Below are 22628 nucleotides of genomic sequence, written 5' to 3' on the forward strand. Positions count from 1 at the left end.
CCCTGCAGTTCCCCATGTCTCCTCCTAACGTTGAAAAACCACGCGGAGTTAGGCGCATTTCAATCCACGGCTTGCAGTGGGTCCCCAGATGAACTACAACTCCCATCACCCCTAGCTAGCAAGGCCAGGGCTCAGGGATGATGGGAGTTGTAGTCCCAACAACATCTAGGGACCCACAGGTTGAGGACCGCTAACCCAGCGCTGGACGGAGCTGCGCAGCCTACGCGCCTTCGCTTTTCTTCCCAGCCTCCTCACCCAGAGCGGCAGCCGCGCCTGCGCTTTTACGCAAAGGGCTTCCTCCTCCAATGGAAGCGCGCGGACTTTCCCTGCGACGCGCCGGCGCTGTGCGCCTTGGCCGCCCCTTTTCTCCGGAGGGTTGGGACAGCCATGGCGGCTCCAGCGGCGCTGCAGAGGAGCGTGGTGGCCCCCGCGGGGAGACACACGGCTTCCGTCATCTTCCTCCACGGCTCAGGTGGATGAGTCCGACCGCAGAGCGGTCTGCAGGGGGCGCCACCGCGGAAGCCTCCCCAAGCTTCGCCAATAAGGGAGTGGGCTGGTTGCGGTGCCATTTCACAGCAAAGGCGCACAGAAAGGGGCGTAGGGAGAAGAGAGTTGGGTGTTTTATATATACTGGCTTTTGTTCCTTCTTTGTGCAAGGAATCATGGAGTTGTAGAGTTGGAAGCCCCCCTCCCCCGAGAGTCATCTAGTCTAACCCTCTGCAATGCAGGAATATCAAAAAGCATCCATGACAGATGGCCGTCCAACCTTTGCTTAAAAACCTCCCGCCAGCTCCCAAGGGAGTGTCCACAGCTCTTCCTTGAAAAGAAAGGTTTCAGAAGTTCAAGCCAGCCGGAAAGGTGGTCTCAATCCTGGATGAATTGGCAGAGATGCGGGTGCCCTCGGGTGGCACATTGCTGGATGAAAGTTGTGCCTATGAATTCAAAGCACATCCGGTGTACATTTAAAGCACGTGACTTCCCCCCCCCCGGGGATCCTGGAGACGGCCGTTTCCCCCTCACAGCTAAAATTCCCAGCACCCTAAGCAGGCTATGCTTCCCAGGGTTCTTTGGAGGAAATTGCATGCTTTAAATGAGTATTGGATGTGCTGTCGTTTTACATCTGGGTGGTGATCTTTTAAGTGGGCTTGGGAAATTGGCCATTCTGGTGTTACTGGAATCAGTCACTCATCAGTCCCAGCCAGCATAGCCAATAGCCAGGAATGACAGGAGCTGTAATCCCAGCAGGAGCTGCGGGGAACCAGGTTCCCCATTCTTTGTGTATTGGCTTGTTTGTTTACAGAGAGATTGGACAATATTTTCCTGTGACTTCCTTATTGCAAAACTAAAGCTAAAAAACAATAGTTCCATTGGGGAAGCAGGTTTGTTGCGCAAAAGATACAAAACGCCTTTAATTGCACAACCGGAATTTGACAGTATATAATTGAATCCCACCCGAAATTAGTCTGGAAGTGCATTTAGGGGGACAGGTCCGATTGACATTCTTCCTGTGGACTTGCATCTCGTTCCACGTTGATATCCACTTCCTAGCTACAACAGTACCAAAAGCAGTTTCACCTTAGAAGTGCGTGCCTTCCGCGTTTCCATTGCCTTTCAGTTTGCACTGATTTTTAAGTTGATTTGGGGGACGGATGTATGTGTGGACAGCACGTGCTCTGCCTCAGAGTACTTTAGCGCCTGTGAAACTTTCATCACCTTAGGGCTACCTTGTTTACCTGACCACAGGCATGCTGAGATTGTTATTCCTCGGCAGGTGCTATCCTCTTCCAGCCCTTTCATTTGTAGTGTTTGCGTAGGTGGACTAGATCAAAGGCTTTTAGATGTGGTTTTAAATAAACTTTTTTTTTTACACAAAAAAAGTGTGAAAGGGGTTATAGCACTCTAAAGTTGTTTAAAATGTTTTTACTACCTGAGTGTAAACTTGTGTTTATAAGGGATCGTTTTTCATGGAAATCGGGGAGGGGGGGGAGGTTGTAGTTGCAAGTACAAGGCCCAGAGACAACATCTGTTCCTCAAGTGAAAATTTATCCAGAGTATGAACTCTTGAGTCCCTTTTCTCATACCCCCTTGCTGTGTAGATTTCAGGATGTTGCAGCTGAGGGGGAAAGAGGACCAAAGGATGGGACGGCACAGTATCAGGCCATGAGTCACTGCCAGAAGCATTATACCTCTGAATGCCAATTTCTGGAAATCCCAAGTTAGGAAGACAGTGTTGTGCTCAGGTCCTGCCTGTCCGCTTCACACTGGTATCAGGTTGGCCGTTTTGGAAGCAGAAGACCAACAATATTTGGAGGGCCATGAAGGGTAGGCAAGGCTCTTTGCCTGAACGTGCATCAACCATAAAGATTTGGTGTGCACCTTGGACACTCCCATTAATATACATTAAAGACTCTCCTGGGGAAATTTCATAATCTATTGTTAAATGATAGGTTGGGAAATGAAGCTGCATGCTGGATGACTCAGAAACTATGGGACTCAATGCCACAGGAAGCAATGATGGCCAACCACTTGGATGGTCGGTGGTCTCCGGCAGGCTAGGGACAAAGGTGAAAGCTGTTTCATAGTTCTGCTGGATCTCTCGGTGGCCTTTGATACCATCAACCATAACATCCTTCTGGACTGTCTACAGGGGTTGGGAGCTGGGGGCACTGTTATACAGTTGTTCCGCTCCTTTCTCATGGTCCGTGTCCAGAAAGTGGTGTTGGAAGATGAGTGTTCAGACCCCTGGGATCTCACTTGTGGGGTACCTCAGGGTTCTGTCCTCTCCCCCATGCTTTTCAACATCTGCATGCATCCGCTGGGAGAGATCATCAGGGGGTTTGGGCTGAGTGTTCAGCAATATGTGGATGATACCCAGCTCTACCTCTCTTTCAAATCAGAACCACTGAGGACAGTGAAGGTCTTGTATGAGTGTCTGGAGGCAGTTGGAGGATGGATGGCATCTAACAGATTGAGGTTGAATCCTGACAAGACAGAAGTACTGTTCTTGGGGGACAGGGGGCAGGTTGGTGTGGAGGACTCCCTGATCCTGAATGGAGTAACTGCCCTTGAAGGACCGGGTGCGCAGCCTGCGTGTCATTTTGGACTCACAGCTGTCCACAGAGGCACAGGTCAGTTCTGTGTCCAGGGCAGCTATCTACCAGCTCCATCTGGTATGCAGGCTGAGACCCTACCTGCCTGTGGACTGTCTTGCCAGAGTGGTGTATGCTCCACTTGGACTACTGCAACGTGCTTTGCGTGGGGCTACCTTTGAAGGTGACTCGGAAACTGCAATTAATCCAGAATGTGGCAGCTAGACTGGTGACTGGGAGTGGATGCCAATACCATATAACACCGGACCTGAAACACCTACATTGGCTCCCAGTGCGTTTCTGAGCAGCAGAGACATCACCTTGCCGACCAAGGTCCGTATACTTAAAGCTATGGTTTTCCCAGTGGTGATGTATGGAAGTGGGAGCTGGACCATAAAGAAGGCTGATTGCCGAAGAATTGATGCTTTTGAATTATGGTGCTGGAGGAGACTCTTGAGAGTCCCATGGACTGCAAGAAGATCAAACCTATCCATTCTTAAGGACATCAGCCCTGAGTGCTCACTGGAAGGACAGATCATGAACCTGAGGCTCCAAAACTTTGGCCACCTCATGAGAAGAGAAGACTTCCTGGAAAAGACCCTGATGTTGGGGAAGATGGGGGGCACAAGGAGAAGGGGACGACAGAGGGCGATATGGTTGGCCAGTGTTCTCGAAGCTACCAGCATGAGTTTGACCAAACTGTGGGAGGCAGTGGAAGAGAGGAGTGCCTGGTATGCTCTGGTCCATGGGGGTCACGAAGAGTCGGACACGACTATACAACAACAACAACAATGTTTCTGAGAACAATTCAGTGTGTTGGTGCTGACTGTAAAGCCCTAAACGGCCTCAGTCCAGTATATCTGAAGGAGCGTCTCCACCCCCATCATTCTACCCGGACACTGAGGTCCAGCACCGAGGGCCTTCTGGTGGTTCCCTCACTGCGAGAGGCCAAGTTACAGGGAACCAGGCAGAGGGCCTTCTCAGTAGTGGCGCCCTGCTTCAGTTATCTGGCTTAATACAAGCCAGGATCTTTGCACAAAACTAATCTATAACAGGAGAATAGGCAGGGCACTGGGGGTGGAGTCCCAGCTCCATAGCGTATGGAGCCTGGAATAATCACCTGAACTTGGTCACTGAGTGGTTAGTTATCCTGAAATCCAATAAGGCTGAGCACCTTTGTCCAGATGACGTTCTGTTTTTCTCTTGGATAATGCAATTCTATATTTGTGTATTATGAAGAACAAGGCCTGACCTTTGGCATTGTGTAGATATCTAAAGTAGCCCTTATCTTTCTGTATTACTTAGGTGATACCGGCCAAGGAATAAGAGACTGGATCAAAGGGGTTTTGAGTCACGATTTGTCTTTCCAGCATATAAAAGTCATTTATCCAACAGCTCCTGCCAGGTATTTCTTTAATGCATTTTTATACTAGCCTTCCTTTATTCCCTTCTTTAAAAACTGTTTGTTATTAAGGTTGTAACTAATTGACATAAAGGTTTGCAGATATGTCCTAAGTTGAATTTGCAAAACTACTTTTCTCCAGTTATGTTGTGACATTCGCATTTACCCCCAGTGTGAGGGCAAGTTGTAAGTAAGCTGTATACTGTGTTTATTTGATGACAGAGGTAGGCTTTGACTTCTGATATTTAACCACTTATAGGAGGAGGGCAGAACACTCCACCTCTGCTCTTCAATATGTACTGGGGTTCTCAATGAATTATCCCTCAGTATGAATAGCAATACAGGTTCCCTAGTCCATTGATAAATCCAGCATCCTCCATCTGAAAAAAAATCTTAGTGTCAAAGCCTCCAGCGAGCATATATGCAAGTGCTTTTTGACGTTGAACAATAAAGCTTTTTATTCTTTAAAAATAAATAAATAGAACAATTATTTCAGGATTTTGCAGTACATGTAATTGTGCCTCCCCGCCCCCACATGTGCACATGTGTATACAGTGGTACCTCAGGTTAAGTACTTAATTCATTCCGGAGGTCCGTTCTTAACCTGAAACTGTTCTTAACCTGAAGCACCACTTTAGCTAATGGGGCCTCCTGCTGCCGCCATGCGATTTCTGTTCTCATCCTGAAGCAAAGTTCTTAACCCGAGGTACTATTTCTGGGTTAGCGGAGTCTATAACCTGAAGCGTATGTAACCTGAAGCGTATGTAACTCGAGGTACCACTGTACTACCCCCTAGAGAAGAATAAAAATTAATGCTCAGTTTCTATATTTGTTTTTAAATAACTGGCTCTCGTTAGGATCTTTGGCTTCAGCGCTCTCGCAAATTGTCAACCCCATTTACATTTCCTGAGTTACCTGCAGTGATTCTGATGTCACTGTTTCCCAGAGATCAGAGGAAGCCTTTCTAAAGCCATTGTCTGTCCTTCCTTCCTTCCTTCCTTCCTTCCTTCCTTCCTTCCTTCCTTCCTTCCTCTCTCTCTCTCTCTCTCTCTCTCTCTCTCTCTCTTTATTTTTGGGCTCTAATGTACTGCCGCTGTTGAGACCTTTATTAATGATGCTGAGGAAGGCAGGTCCAATCAGGGTGAATGGCAGAAATAGCTAATGCAGCATAACACTCTGTGCGGTGTTTAGTTGGCTCTCGAAAGCTGTTTCTTTGATCCACTAATTAATTAATCTGAATTACTGGAATTAACCAGATTCCGTCTCCCTGGTGCCAGCAGGCCAGCTGTGCAACCCTAAGATTTGTTGTGCCACTAAGTCAATGATTAGCATATAGAGCATGCCAATTGCAGCACAGGCATCAATTTGTGGGTGGGAATATTTTAGGTTTTGCCAGGTCTGTGTGAAAAGTAGGCAGAGCCTTCTTTTTTCTTCTTTTTTTAAGCAATGCAACCACAGCTCACTTTCAGCGACAAGGCCAGCATGGCAGAGTTTGCCTGGAAAACTCATCAACCAATGTGATAAACATCTGTGGGGAATACTTTAAGTATAGACTGTCTTCCCACAGTCAGAATTTGGTGTAAATCTGTGATTCCCAAACTGTGCTATGACAGGCATACTTTTGTGCTGCAACAGGAACTATAAGGACTAACTATAACTTAAGGACTAAAAGATTGAAAATGGCATACGCTTTTACGGACTACAGTCTGCTTCATCAGATGCATGACATGTTACCCTCGTGTGTGTGTGTGTGTGTGTGTGTGTGTGTGTGTGATGTTATACACACATAAGAGACTGCTGAACCAGGCCAGCAGCCCGTCTAGTTCTCACAATGGCCAATCAGATCCCACAGAGACCACCAAGAGGCCAGCCACACACACACACAAACCATAGTGTAAATGGGAGTGTAAATAGTAGCATCAGAAGGAAAGGAAGAGAAGTCCAGCTGATAATAATAATAATAATAATAATAATAATAATAATAATAATAATATATTATTTATACCCCGCCCATCTGTCTGGGCCTCCCCAGCCACTCTGGACGGCTTCCAACAAAACACTAAAATACAATAACCTATTAAACATTAAAGGCTTCCTTAAACAGGGCTGCCTTCAGATGTCTTCTAAAAGTTTGGTAGTTGTTTTTCTCTTTGACATCTGGTGGGAGGGCGTTCCACAGGGTGGGTGCCACTACCGAGAAGGCCCTCTGCCTGGTTCCCTGTAACTTGGCTTCTCACAGCGAGGGAACTGCCAGAAGGCCCTCGGCGCTGGACCTCAGTGTCCGGGCAGAACGATGGAGGTGGAGACGCTCCTTCAGGTATACTGGACCGAGGCCATTTAGGGCTTTAAAGGTCAGGACCAACACACTGAATTGTGCTCGGAAACTTACTGGGAGCCAGTGTAGGTCTTTCAAGACTGGTGTTATATGGTCTCATTCACAGAAAGCCGGCGCTTGGTAACACAGGGATTCTAGCATGGGTAAGCCAATTAACACACGTATTGTGTCCATTGCGCTGATTCAGGCCACAAGTGATAGCATTGAAGGAGCCGCAAGACTCATGGGGTGGAGAATCACACTTTTCCATTCCTTCCTTCCATGCAAGCAATCCAGCCGCAACAACTTTCCCCTGCCCATGTACTGTTCTCAGGGTTCTCCTGTCGCTGGGTCCAAAAGCCTCCAAGGACATAGTGTGTTAGCCAGTGTTTACATCTGACATGAGGAACTGTGCCCCCCCCAATTATCCCTGACCCACCCCTGGGATTGCTGGCTGCGGCTGATGGGAATTTATAGTCAATAACAACTTAAAGGGGAGCCTCCCACCCTCTGGTTCGCATGCAGGAGGTAAATTTAAGGGATGTGTTTTTCGAAAGCAGAGTTCTAGAAGGTTCATAGTTGTGGCCAAACGATACTTTTGCAAACGCTGGCAAACGTACCGGCTGGGAATTACGGTTTGCATTTGCATGAGTCATTGAATTAAGGGAGATGTAGAAATAACAACTGCATCAACTTTCAGTGGTTAAATATAACTTCTAGCGTAATCAAAGACATGCTTACTCAGAAGCAAGCCCCACTATGTTTAGTGAGGCTTTTTTTGCAGGTAAAACTGCATAAGATTGCAATCTTAATCTTTTTTGTCTTTTCAATCATTGTGAGTAAATGTGCTGTAACTGAAGTCAGGGCTTTAAAAAATACCATGCGCTGCCACGTCTGTCCAAGTGGTTTTTAAAAGCAAACAGGGCAGACATAGCTGCAAATTTATGTTTCAGCTGCTGGAAGTGTGACTTAAGCCTTTTGTTTTCTTTTGAATGTCTAAATTTGAACAGAATACTGCTCCTTTTTTGTTGTAGCCTTTCTGTTCAATAGAAAGTGATAGTTTAAATTGGCATTGTAGCAGCTAACGTGGTCAAGTTAAAATTATGTCGTCTCCACTTTTTTGAAATAACTATGCCATACCTTTTTATGTTTCCCTTCGGCAAATCTAGGTCAAAGAATCTTTGCGTTATGTAGCATTTCCTTCTTGAAATTCTTCCTGCTGCAAATCCAGAGTTAACCTATCAGTAAACAGAGATACCCTACATGTGTTCTTTTCAATAGACAACAGATAACTTACGTGCTTTTCAGGATACATTTTGCAAAGAATTTTGATCTCTTTTCATTTGAGTAAATATTTGTGGAAAATGGCTTACAAAGCAATGCAGACCCCCACCCACCCCACCTCGAGCTTCTCATAGGAGGTCCCTCGCTCCTTCTCTGGCCACGGTACAGAATCACTAATTAATAATAATAATTTTATTATTTATGCCCCACCCATCTGGCTGGGTTTCCCCAGCCACTCTGGGGAGCTCCCAACAGAAGACTAAAAACAGAATAAAACTTCAAACATTAAAAACTTCCCTAAACAGGGCTGCCTTCAGATGTCTTCCAAAAGTCAGATAGTTGTTTATTTCCTTGACATCTGATGGGAGGGCGTTCCACAGGGCAGGTGCCACCACCAAAAAGGCCTTCTGCCTGGTTCTCTGTAACCTCACTTCTCACAGTGAGGGAACCACCAGAAGGCCCTCAGCGCTGGACCTCAGTGTCCAGGGTGAACGATGGGGGGTTGAGACGCTCCTTCAGGTAGACAGGGCCGAGGCCGTTTAGGGCTTTAAAGGTCGGCACCAACACTAGTCAGTTTGGCCCTGTTTCAAGTATATTGGCAGCTACTTGATCCACAGTAGCTTTTTAAAAATCATAACTGGGCTGAATCAGTAAAATTGTGTCGGCAAGATTCCAGTGCATAGTACCCACCCATATTCTCAAGCAAATATTTCATTAATTCCCATCTCTGTTCACCAACCTCAACCAACACAGACTTTTCTAGATTGAGATCTTTATAGATGTCTACAAGGGAGTCAGGGGTTCCTGTACTTCGGTTCTGTTTTGTGGTGCCATCAATGAATCTCAGGAGAAGTTCAAGTCTCTTTGCATTTCTTTTCTACTGGATCTCTTTGCTTTTGGCAAATGGATGGTTTTTAGGCGGGCAGTGTTAGAGAGCTCACATATAGGAGTTGTAGTCAAACACTTGGAGGGCTATGGGTTCTCAGCCAGTTTAGGCAAAACCCAAGCCTTGTTGGGCCCAGTTGTGCAAGATTTCACTAGAGATTTTAGAACTCTATATTACGGGCACCTTACAATTTGTCTCCTTATCCAGAAATGTGTTATTTCTCGTCACAACATCCAGGTAACCCCAAGAGGCAAGAACTATTTTTCTTGGTGTCTCTTTCGGAGGCTCCATTTATTTATGGTTTTATTCAGTACTTTTATAACTGCAAGATCAAGTGATGACTTACATGTGCGAATGGACCATACAGAGAGGAAAACCCAACAGCCGATCATCCAAGTATACGGAAATCAAGTAGAGCGACAAAAGAGCCGTGTTTACACCAATGTGTAAATCAGTTCTTCCAGGAGGAAGCTAGTAAAACTAGCGCCAGGTGTACCTGAATTCTTTCTTTTTGTCTTAGACATTGTAGTTTTTGCTTCTGGAGGATATGCAGTAAAGAGATTAAAATGATCATAGTCGCCCCAGGATTCCCCAAGTGCAAGTACTGAGTCCTCCCTCCTCTGCTGGAGTCTTTTAGTTGCTCTTGGTTCAGGCATTCACAGTGTAATATTCGGTGGGTTGCTAGCTTTTAATATTATATATATGTTTATTGAAAAGTTTGGATGCCTAGATAGTCCATGAGGAATTTTAGATTGCCAGCTTTATCCTTGCATAAATATAAACCTGAAATGCATTCTAGCTTATACTTTAAAACCAATCCATTAAGTCTTGCATCCTAAATTTTCTGAAAGTTTGGAGCCAATGAAGTGATACAGGGGCAGGTTTAAAGTATATGTCTGTTTCTAGTAGAGGAAGACTTCTTTTTTGTGTTAGAAATTATTTTAATCCTTTTTAATGATGTTTTGAGGTTTTGAAGTCGGCTTGGCTTTATAGCAAATGGACATGGAAACTGGAAAACCTTACTGCAAAGCCTTAGGCGCAGATTCAGGAAAGTAATTAAGCATATGCATCCATCTTTGATGGGTGAAGAACTAAAATGGATGAGATCTTGGGCCAAGTGGTTAAATCAACTCGCGTTGAAATCGGGGACACTTTAAACATTGTGTAACTTTGGTTGGGTTCTGCCCAGGGCTGATGGAAGCAGAAGAAATTTCAGCAGACGGCATTTATTACAATGAAGAAGCAGAGCTGACATTTTTAGATTGTTATTTTTGCATGTGCACATACATTAATCTGCTCTTCAGAGTGGTAGTTGAAAACGTTGGCATCGGTGCTGATGGTGAACGCTTCTTTTGCCAATGGGATGAGAGCCAAGAGACGTCAGGAGCTAGTACCAGCGGATTAATCCACACAAAGAGGAACGTCAAGAAAAGAAAAGAAACCTCTTTGTTCTGTTGTTGAAGGAATGGCATCTTTACTATAGCCACGTCTACCCAGATTTAGCACACACAGTTTGCAAGAAAAGGCTCTGCTGGCTGCTTCATTTAAAAAAAATAATAAAAAGGTGCAGTGTTTGCTTCTCTGTACCATCTGACAGCCTAATTGCCCATTAAAATTAGGCTTCAGATCCACACTGTATCGTCCCTTACCTGACAAATGTTTTATTTTGCTGCTAAACTGGATTGATGGTCCTGGAACTAGGCTGAGTTCCAGAGCTTCTTGGAAGAAGTGAGCTACACATTCTTCTTTCTGTTACACTTAAAAAAAAAAGATGAGAAGGGGACAGCACCCCCTGTTTAAGCACATGCATTTTGAACTAAACCTTCTCTTGCATTCTGATTTAGAAGAGCAGATCATATGCAAAAGGGTCAGGCAGGGTACGGTTAGCGTTAATGGAGGCAAAGGATACAGACTTTTGGAGGAATGGCTGCACATGTTGAAAAGAACAGGGGAGCTCTATATGAAAAGGGGAGTTCCATATGTGCATTGTGGTAACTATGAGCCAGTTGCGTTGGGTTAATGAAGATCAAATCACACACAGTGGTGACAGCTCTTGGGTAAAGTATTTATAAGCCACCTTGAACACAGGTTCCATACATCTAACATGGAATAGTTTCAGTCGCATAGAAATATGGGGATGGAAAGTTTGTAAACTGTCTCCTTTAGTGGGAAGTTGCACTGCAATTTAAAACCAAAGCCGTACCTGCAAGCTGTTACAAACCCCATAGTCAACAAGTATAAATTCTGGTACATCTGCAGTTCCTAAATCAGGCCACCAGTTGTCATTAAGGAGGAACCACATTTACAGATGCCGTTCAAGTCATCTATTGAAAATGTTAATCCAAAGGGATGCAATCCCATATAGGAATGGGCCAATATGCACCATGTAGGGAGCAACCAAGGAAATAATGAACATGCACTGAAAAGTTGTATTTATTATTCATTAGAATCTTTTATATGCCACCTTTAAAGCAGATGTTGCCAAGGGAGCATACAACAGAGCAATTTGAGGGTTTTTTTTTCTTTTTCCATAAGATTTTCTTGGAGGCTTTTTCATGATATAATAAGATAAAATAAACTTATCTAAATAAAAACAGAGAAAGAGAAAAGAAAACACAGAGTCCTCTCTCAAAGGGATCTCTTGACTCCTGTCTCACACAGAAAGTGGTAGACCCTCCCAGCTCTCACCTGGGAGCTTTCTTTTCTTCTCCCAACCTGGGAGGTATTCCCTTCCCTGTCTCTCACTCAGGATCCTTCCATCCATTCACCACCTTCATGTGCTGGTATAATCCTTGGACCCCCAAGGATACAACATGGCAATTTGATATAATCTATGAAAACACATTGAAGTTTTGCTATAAGCAGAAAGACGTGGTACACTTGGGGCTCCTCTTTTTAATCTCCTAGTTCTAAACTGAGAGAATCTCAGATACCTAGTCTCCAAAGCCACCCAAGAATTCAATATGGTGGTGCTGTTGGTTGGTTGATTTTATACACTGGTCTTAATGGTATCACACACAGACATACGCAGCTCCACTTACCGTATATCTTAATACCAGGGCTGTCTGTGGTCCAGATTACTGGAAGGGTTTAAAAAGCCAAATAAAGAATTTCTGTCGTATGTTTTACATTCAAAGTAAATATGGTCTTGTTCACCTTGTGGAAATCTCCATTAGGAACGTGATACAAACAGCAAACTAAATCCACCTGCTGTATTCATAGCTGTAAAGAGAACCTGAAGCCAAATCCATTGGTCCAAGTTCTTGGTGTTAAGTAAAGCTTACTATTCTACCCTAAATCTCAGGCTTTCCCCTTGACTGCCTTTTTCACTCTGTAAGATCTGATGAGTTGTAACAACGAACCAATCTAGGGGCAATGGACTTTTTCTCTTACGCAGGCATCCCTTCTTGACATACATTCCCTCCAAATTACTAAGACAGCCACCCGTAATTTGAGCCTTACCTGGGTGGCTGAGTGACAGCCATCCATCACCACCCCCACCCTGGCACACATGGAGAGGCCCTAGGGCGTAGCATGGCTTCCTGATTTCCATGGCTATATATTACAGTTTTCTTCTTACACCTTTTTCATCGACTTTTCTTCCAGACCATATACACCGATGAGAGGGTCCTTGTCCAACGTGTGGCATGACAGATATAAGATCTCTAATGATTGCCCGGAACATATTGAAACCATTGACTCAATGTGTCAAGCACTTACGAGTTTGATTGATGATGAAGTTAAAAGCGGCATTGGAAAGAACAGGATACTCTTGGGTAAGATTTAGAAAGAAGAAAATATTTGACATTTGTAAGAGAGCTCATCCTGTGAGTGGAGCCAAACCGGGGAATGTGGTGAGTGGTTATAGAGGCTTTGAGCAGCCAAGGAATCCCTGAATGCTTAGGTAGGGGTTGTGCTAATGTCTTTTCGGTGCTATCTTCAGCCATTATAGTTGGAAGCAAGTTCTGTTTCACCAGAGTTCGTAACACGGAGGTTCTGTTGCAAAGAGGAGACCCATCATCTGCTTCATTTGAGATGGGTCTTTTGAAGAAAACGGGGCAGGCATATGCTCTCTCTCTCTTGACACCACCTGACATAGGTTTTCTTTGCATCCCAGTTGGGATAAGAAGCAGAGCAGTAGTTGGAACAGATTCCATCTTATTATCTGAAAATGGGAAGTTCTGCTGTGCAGAACTCTGTTGAAAGAGCTAGCAACTGCACAAGAATAATGCTAATTTATTTGGAAAGCACTCCAGGTTTTCCAGGCACAGTACATAAGTTAAGATTAAGAAAACAATGCTGTCTCTGACTGCAGGCTTAACCTCCTAATAGACATAATAAAAAAAGGGGATAGGGAGGGATGAGATTCAGCTGGATGGCCCAATTGCAAGGAGCAAGCTGGTACCCATGTGTTGGGTTTTCTTTGCTGCATGCAACACCACACTTGTGGGAGGAATGAGATGCTGTGCCTGGGAGGCAGTAGAAGCACTGCTTCTGTTTCAGAGGAATTGTGGCAATGCAAGCCAGAAATAGGTGAAAAGGCCTAAGTAAACACACTGACTTTTTGTGGCTACCAAAGTTTAATTGTGTGATGGAATTACTGAGCAAATTACTTCTGGGAAAAGAGGAGCTAAATGGCCGTTTTTCCCCACACAGCAGGTGGAGAAGGCAGTGCTAGCTGCCTTCTCCCATTCCTGCATCATGGTCATCCCCTTCCACAGCTCCCAGTCAGTTTTGACGAGACTTGAGCAGGGAAACATCCTTGTGGATTGAGACCAATGTTGTCTATCTCTTACACAAACTCTATGGCTGCTCAAATGCCCTCTAGACGAGGCTCAGAAAACACGTGAGAAATTTGCACAAGAACCTGTTTTTGTGGAAATATGTTTTACTTGGAAATTATTGTTGCTCTTTAATTATTATTAAATTATCCAGGATCCCACCCACCCCCCCCGAACTGGATCCAGCCCCAAAGCAATTTGGGGAGGGGGGTGGGCAGGACTAATGTTTAGCTAGGTTTTAATTAAAGACTGTGTCTTCTTCCCCCATGAACTGAGAACAGGGGGCTCAATCCTAGGGGTTACGCTTTGAGAGGAAGCTGCTTGTGAAGTATTCATTTAGACCAGGGCTTCCCAAACTTGGGTCTCCAGCTGTTTTTGGACTACAGTTCCCATCATCCCTGACCACTGGTCTTGCTAGCTAGGGAAACTCTGATTTTGACCCTGCATCCTAAACCAGGCTTCAATTCACTATTGTAGGGATTTTTTTAAAAAGAGATGATAATTTCCCCCCTTCATTTATGAATCGCTCCTTATGAAGCATCTTGAAGCAATGTCACAATACAATAACAAAAATGCAAATATAAAAACTATTTTGAATCCTGTACGCTAGTGACTGGGGGGGGGTCACAAAAACTAAGTGCAAAGCTGATTTGACAGGAGTAAATCAATCATTTAATTTTTCCAAAGTTCAAACCATGTGCAAGGCAGCTTACAACATATAAAAAATTACATAACCGCCAACATAACAAAACTAGTCATAAACAGTAAACAAAACGTCAAAAAATATAAACTGGAAAATTTCCACATAAATCATAAGATCCAAAATAAAGATGTACAAAATTAACATCAACAATGTTATAAATGTGAGGGTATGTGGTATAGAGGCAGAAGGAAGTTAATGTCCAGCTTTTTCCAAGCAAACGCCACTAGCAGACCTAGCAAAGGACAGACAAGTCATTCTTTAACATTACACGGCATTCTACCCTATTTCATTTATGAACTGCCCTCCATTGCATAGCAGTTTCCAGTAAAATGGTTACAACCCAATACAATCAGTACATCATAATACTATTAAGGGGCTATCCAGGACTTTACCAGGGCTATCCCAGTCCTTTGGGGAAGGGATGATGAAGCAAAGTGAATGTTCCACCAGTGCAAGGATTTCTGCTTGAGCCAAAGAACGTTCTCCCCATCCATGCCCCCTAAATTGGTTTGAAGGGAGACCCCTAACACTTTAGGGGAGCAGATTTGGGGAGGGTGTGGGGCACACAGAAGAAAGATGGGGAAAGTAAATCTGGGCACTGATGGGACCTATGGATAGAATACAGCCCATAGCTTGACAACATACTATGCCCTCTCTTCGTGTGTGATTGCTCACATGAGGAAAAAGTTCTCTTCACATTTGAGTGAAATTGGTGTTGAGAGCACACCAATGAATAATCCAATATTGAGAAAATTTGCTTTTAATGTGGGAATGTCTAAAATCCCATCCAGATGCCACCAAGATCCTGAACGATGGAGCCAAAATACTCCTTGCCTGTTTTCTTTCTGGATCTGGCCACTCCCTGCTCTTTGAAGGGCCCTGTTTGCCTTGCCTTGGTGGCTCCTTGCCCTGTGGAAAATGGTCCACAGAGTCTGTTTGATCTGGTTTCGCCATTTTACCTGCTGACACTGAAGCATATGAAGAGGAGCAGGTGTCTTCCATAGGGCTGGCTGGGAGGGCAGCTACACATAGCACATTGCACCGAGGCCCAGAAAAACAAGGTCTTGGAGGGGGCTTTTCTGGAGAGACATTTTCTGTCTGGGAATTCACTTTAGGGAGAATATGTTTTTGCGTGGAACCGCTCTGCTTCACAGAGATGGCTGAGCTGACTGGTGGCTGCCCAAGGAAAACTTCCTTTGGAGCTATTTAAAAAGAGCAGGTGAATTACCACACCATTTTTAAAAATAAGAATAAAGTAATGCAGTGAGTACATCTTGTATCTTAAGATCTCTCTCTCTCTCTTTTTTTTACATAAGTGACAAAATAATAACTGTAATTCAACTGGTAAGCATCATTTCAATAACTCGACTAGAGCCAAGCTTTCTCTTGGTTTAATAATTGTCACTTTTTCCATTTTCAACAACCTGCCAGTTTTTAAGCATCATTTCTTTTTTGTCTATTTAAATACGTTACGCTAATGCACATTAAGTTCATTCTCTGTGCATACGGTGAACAGACCATAGCTCAATGCAGAGCGCATGCTTTGAGTGCAGAAGGCCTCAGGTTCAACCCCTGACATCCAAGGTTTGTTTGCATTTTCAAAGGATCACAAAGCATTTGTCACGAAAGACCTCTGAGACCCCAGAGATCTGCTCCTAGTCAGAGAAGAATATAAGAATACACTGGACAATAGATGAGCAGATAGTCTCATCTTTGTGCATACCAAGTCACGTTATGGGCAACTAGTCACTTTTAATAACTGATTGCCCTGGCTATGACTATTGGTTGGTTAATCGGTTAGAATGTTCCCTAGTGTTTTTTGGTTTGTTTTCTTTTTGTTTACCTAGGTATTTAGAGATTTTAAGTTTGGCCTCACTGTAGTTTTGCTTGTTTCAATCATGTAAGAATTGTTTCTTGGATCTGTTGCTATGATTTTGTTATTTTTGTATATTGCATTCTCTCAGTTCATCTTTATTACTTTGTTCCCCATTCTGGGAAAATATTCCGTTGTGGCTCACCAGATGTTACTGAACGCCCATCGTCCCTGACCATTGGCCATGCTAGATGGGGCTGATGGGAGTTGGAGTCCAACAACATTTGAAAGGCCACAAATTCCCTATCTCTATTTGTGTCACATATATTGCAGGATCGGGTGCAAGCTGCAATTTTTACCTCTGCTGTACTGGCAGTGGAGTAAAACCATATATGATTTTTAGCTTTCTCTCTCGAAGTCTTTGCTTCCTCTCTTGTAGTTTTCTCAGGACCATTTTTTCTCTCTCCCTTATTTCTTCCTTTCTTTGGTACGCCACAGAAATGCTGATCCAAGCCAATGGGTTCCTGCCACCTGTAGTCACTTTCATAAGCAGCCAATGAAAATAAACCTTCTGTGACAGAGCCGTAGACTCGACAGAATGCCAAGGAATACATGCATGGTTTTTGACCCCTTGTTACATTACAATAACACAGGACACACAACTACTTTCTTGTTGATTGCTAGGCTTCTTCCGTAGCTACTGAGCCATGGGAGAAGGAATATGAAAGTTGCCGTGTTTCCTATAAATATTGGCATATTCATTGGCTTCTGGGTCTGGACAGGATGACGAAGAAGAATGAGAAAGGGTACTGTCAGTTACTGAATAACACCCTGCACTGAACTCATTGAAATAACTTGACTGGGGCAACTGCTCTGCTTAGCTGTTCTGTACCAAATGCCCCCATTATGTTATGTGTGGTCAATTTCAGACTTAAATGGCAACCACTGTATTTCTGCTGCAAGTGTATGCACAGTAAACTTGCTCACTTCAGTAAGATTTAAGCAGCATCACTGTGCCAGGATTGTAGTCACAGCCAAGTTTCAAGGAACCATGTTCTGTTGTTTTTTGCCACAAGCAACCTACCACATATAACTGAGATGATTAAACAAACCTTGTATGTCTCAGTCTGTATGGTATTACAGTGACGTCATTGGACAGACATATTTTGCCCATCCAGTGAAGTGTTATTGTTAGAGAGGGAACAGAATTTTGTTTGGTCCACAAGGCATTTTTTTAAAAAGAAGGCTTCTCCTGACATGTAATGCAATCATATAAGGAATATCAATTTTATTTATGATGAAATTGTTTTGCTGGTTTTGGAACTTGTAGGGATGGTTTTCTTGTGTTTCAGGGTGTGTTGAATTGTTTTTATTGTTTTCAGAGTTTGTGCTTTTCTGTTTTATTATGTTTTTTTATTGTACTTCATTGATGACTTTATGCTGTAAAGTGGGCTGTAAATTTGTTTAATAATAAGAAGCAAACTGATCTAATATGCAGTTCGTGGACTAATATATACACTGATCAGAATGTAATTATCCTTAATATACCACGTAATGACCAGAAGCCACTTGGGCATTAAGTAGCAAATACATACATCTCCAAATTTTGCAATAGAGCTCACGGCTCAAAACAAACAAACAAACTTAGCAAAATAAATAACAAATGTGAGTTTATTGGGAAGACATTTAGTAATGAGTGCATTGAGATAACCTGTGATAATATGTGTATTTAAAAGCAACTTTAAGAATTACTTTTAAAAACGCTATAGATTTCTGCAGAAACAGTATGAAATGGACTTAAAAATGAAACATACAAAATTGACACTGACAAGTCCATTTCATACTTCCCTAGTTATTACAATATACATTTTATTTTTAGATTTCACTTTAGACATTGAAAATTGGCTCCAAAACTCTCTTGTTATGACTGTGCCATCCATATTATGCTCAACACAAGCTTATGCAGGACTAGTGCAGGTTTTCATGGTAAGAATGGTGCTTTGAAATCACAGGATTTTACCTTCAATGATACCCACTGTTTCCAGACCAGGGGCCTGCAAAGCTTTCCCTCTCCATAATTCTCCCGGAGACCATGTTTTTCTGATTAATAAGCTGCAGGCTTCCCCCTACAAAACCAAATTTCAACAAACCAACTTCTGGCATTCAGGTTTTTTCCTGAATAGCAGGAACCACATGAAAGCCGTAAGCTTTTCTGTCCTCACAGAAGGTGACTGCATTATCAGGCGCTGCCAGTGAGTAATTCCAGGTTGCTTTGTGAGCTCCAGTGTAAGTGAATTTTAAAAAGAAAAAAGAAAAGAAAAGACATGGAGAGAGAGAAGTTGCAATCCTGTATACACTTAGCTTAGAGCCAGGCCAGTTGATATCAGGGGGGACTTACCGTATTTTTTGCTCTATAAGACTCACTTATAGAGCAAATGTGTGTGCGTCTTATGGAGCGAATGCAGGCTGCACAGCTATCCCAGAAGCCAGAACAGCAAGAGGGATTGCTGCTTTCACTGCGTAGCAATCCCTCTTGCTGTTCTGGCTTCTGAGATTCAGAATATTTTTTTTCTTGTTTTCCTCCTCCAAAAACTAGGTGCGTCTTGTGGTCTGGTGCGTCTTATAGAGCGAAAAATACGGTAATTCTGAATACACATGCAAAGGATTCTGCTGCAAATCATTTCCAAATTCAGAGCGAGCTTTCAGTGTGCTCCATGTTGCCTCTGTATTCTGAAACATCCAAGGTGGCGCTGTGGGTTAAAGCCTCAGCGCCTAGGACTTGCTGATCGAAAGGTCGGCAGTTCGAATCCCTGCGGCGGGGTGCGCTCCCGCTGCTCGGTCCCAGCGCCTGCCAACCTAGCAGTTCGAAAGCACCTCCGGGTGCAAGTAGATAAATAGGGACCGCTTACCAGCGGGAAGGTAAACGGCGTTTCCGTGTGCAGCTCTGGCTCGCCAGAGCAGCGATGTCACACTGGCCATGTGACCCGGAAGTGTCTCCGGACAGCGCTGGCCCCTGGCCTCTTGAGTGAGATGGGCACACAACCCCAGAGTCTGTCAAGACTGGCCCGTACGGGCAGGGGTACCTTTACCTTTACCTTATGCACCCTATGCACCAGCGTCTGACCATAAATATGCATATTAATACAGAGCGAAACTTGTCCACTGTATTTTTACAAGTGTTGCGGTGATGGCATCATTCGCTGGAGGGCATAAGGAAATAGGTAGAGGACTCATGAGCAGTTATTTCTTTTTGAAAAAAGAGCCAAGTGTGTAATAGTCGTTCATACCTACATTTTCATAGCAGACCTGTTCTTTCGGAAGATACCTGGAGATTTTGTACTACAGCCCTCATGAGACAAATGGGAAGCAGTTTTGGGTTTGTTTGTTTTTTGGAATCCCTGTATGTTTACCTGAGAGTTAAGTCCTGTTGAACTTCGTGGGATTTATTTCCACATATAAGTTCACAAAATTGCACTTTTACACTGCAGACCTTTGTATATTTGCCTTGTTTAACATAGTGGGTGCCACTTCTTTGGGCTGATCCAGCAGTAAACCATCGGCTTTCCCAGGGAAAGTAGTGGGGCAAACAAAGAACCTCTCAGACTTGTGCCTAGAACCCATGGGACAAGCAGTATAAAACACTGACCACACAGAAGTGTGGATGAACCCCCAATAAGCCTCCATAGAATTGAACTGCTAGATTCCGGTTTGGTCTTCATAATTCACCATGACATGGAAGGGAATTTGTGGCCATCCAGAGTTTGACTCAAGCTCCCATCATCCCTGACCATTGACCATGCTGGCTGGGGCTGATGGGAATTGGAGTCTAGCGACATTTTCCCATTCTCATGCTTTGAGAAGCCACAAAAAGAGGGGGCACCAAGTAAACCAGAAGTCTAATTGATTTGTCTAAAAGTATGAATAGTCCCTTGGAATCCCTGTGCAACTGAAACTATAAAGTCCTTATATACAGTAAAATATATTGTGGGGCAGAGATTGATTAAAAATCAAAAGATCGCAGTCAATATGGACTGGGCTGCACAGACATTTGACAGGCCTTTTTTCTTTGTGAACAAAGATACAGTCTGTACAACTTGATTAAGTTTTAGCTTATTCAGACGTGTTTCCTACAGAAAGCAGAAAGTCATCACTGAAAGCATTTCCGATAGTTTCTCAGAGCTTTGAATGTTTGCTTTAACATTGTTTTTCCCCTTAAAAATCGATAGGTGGTTTTTCAATGGGAGGAGGCATGGCAATGCACTTAGCCTATAGGTACCACCAAGATGTAGCTGGAGTGTTTGGTCTTTCGAGCTTCCTCAGTAAGACCTCTGCTGTTTACCAGGTGGGTACCGAACTCTTTGCTAACTGTTTGTCCCATTGTGGCCATTTAAAATCTCAGAAGGTTGTGCCAGAGTGTAAACCCCCATGTAAGTGGCAGGAACCCCGTACACTCCCTTTTCAATATCTTTTAGTTGAGCAAAGATAATGATTACTCACTGGTCTCAGTTTTAAAGCTAAGATCTCTGATACACTTTACTAGTCACAGTAAACAATGACGGGCTTAGATGGACCAATGATGGTCTGAAAGTAGAAAGCAGTGGACAATTGCTTATTGATCTTTTCAGTTCCTTACACTTGCTGGATATTCCATGCACTCACTAATCTAGGTGGATCACTGGGTATCCAATGTAAAATATCTCCCTTCACTTCTCTATTGTGGTAACAACACAGATGTCTCCTTTACTAACAGGCGCTGAAGAAAATTGAAAGGGAACCACCAGAGTTATTTCAGTGCCATGGAACTGCTGATGAATTGGTTCTGTATTCGTGGGGTGAAGAAACCAACAAGATGTTGAAATCCCTGGGAGTAGCGACTACGTTTCTGAGCTTGCCAAACCTTTATCATGAACTAAACAAAAGTGAGCTGGACAAACTGCAAGCTTGGATTTTGAAGAAATTGCCAGAGTAACCATGAACAATAAATGAAAGTATATATAGAAAAGAAATGCCATGGAATTTTCTGTGCTTTGTGGCTTTCAACCATGTAATATGATTATTTCCTATTAATAGACATAATTCATTTTTTCACAGATATTCAAATGAAAATATTAAAAACTCACAGAAAAGTAAGTTGCCATAAATTTCTTGAGTTTTATCTGTTTAATTTCCCAGGTCTTGGTTGTGCATATCACAATTTGTATATCTATTAAACAGGATGAAATAGAATTATCAAGCACTAGCAGGATCCCATCTCAATATGATGGGTAGCCTGCAAAGTCCAGAAACTTGACTTGGTGGCTCTGTGGTCTAAACCACTGAGCCTCTTAGGCTTGCCAATCAGAAGGTCGGCAGTTCGAATCCCCGTGATAGGGTGAGCTCCCGTTGCTCTGTCCCAGCTCCTGCCAACCTAGCAGTTCGAAAGCACACTAGTGGAAGTAGATAAATAGGTACCACTGCGGCAGGAAGGTAAACAGCATTTCCTTGTGCACATTGTGGTTCCGTTGTGCCAGAAGAGGATTAGTCATGCTGACCACATGACCCGGAAAACCGTCTGTGGACAAATGCCAGCTCCCTCGGCCTGAAAGCGAGATGAGCACTGCACCCTATAGTCGCCTGTGACTGGACTTAACTGTCCAGGGGTCCTTTACCTTACCTTTATCTTACTGTATATATGAATTGATTTTATTACTAATGGTAGCAGGCTGGTTTAGACGATTATGTCTCAGGTAAATAATTATTTAACTGAACACACAAACACAGTGCAAACAGATCTTCAAGCTCACTTTAAAAGCAGTTTGCCATGGAGCATGGGGCAGGTACTGAACAAGCTTTTTGGAGTATTGAAATAGTTTTGATCCTGACCTAAATCTCCCAGGTTGCAACCCTATGCAAAGCAGTTGGGCTTTGTTCTGTGCATAGTTTTGCAGAGGTTTGCATTCTGCCAAAATGGACTTATGAAATCCATTGATCCTGAAGCTTACTGAGATTGTTTTCTAAATATGTTGTATGCTTTTTCTCCATGTGCTGAAGCTGAAAGAGAGGGAGCCACTTTCATACAGCTTTTCAGTGATCACTTCAGAACCCAGCAAAAGTTCATTCAGAAGCACAATAAATAATTAGTCAATGTCCTTTACTGTTTAAAAGTAACTTCTTTTTTTCTAGGGGCCTTTTTTAAACCAATATATCATGTAGCCTCTCATTTCGGTCTTTAAGAGTTGAAGGCCGTTTGGCAAATCTAAATGAAACAAATGAGTGGGCTTAAGCCGTCCATTTCATGATACCTTCTGGAGCTGCCACTTACGTTGGCAAGGTACATAATTCAGCAAGCAAATGAAAACAGCTTCAAATTAGGCTTG

General features: G+C 43.4%; 1 protein-coding gene and 1 long non-coding RNA gene across 2 annotated transcripts; both read left to right on the plus strand.

Annotated features, from left to right (window-relative positions):
- The first annotated feature begins 323 nt into the window (after positions 1–323).
- On the plus strand, positions 324–21402 carry LYPLAL1 (lysophospholipase like 1). The gene is made up of 5 exons (XM_081904462.1): positions 324–472; positions 4395–4494; positions 12582–12751; positions 20499–20614; positions 21023–21402. Exons 1-5 carry the CDS (start codon positions 388–390, stop codon positions 21239–21241), a joined length of 690 nt encoding a protein of 229 aa, XP_081760588.1. The 5' UTR covers positions 324–387; the 3' UTR covers positions 21242–21402.
- LOC309366089 lies at positions 12764–17471 on the plus strand. Its single transcript, XR_014166491.1, has 2 exons — positions 12764–13739; positions 14641–17471. It is a non-coding gene; the product is annotated as an uncharacterized lncRNA (long non-coding RNA).
- Positions 21403–22628: the final 1226 nt, after the last annotated feature.

Source organism: Podarcis melisellensis (assembly GCF_964234715.1).
Source record: "Podarcis melisellensis genome assembly, chromosome: 3".
NCBI lineage: Eukaryota > Metazoa > Chordata > Lepidosauria > Squamata > Lacertidae > Podarcis > Podarcis melisellensis.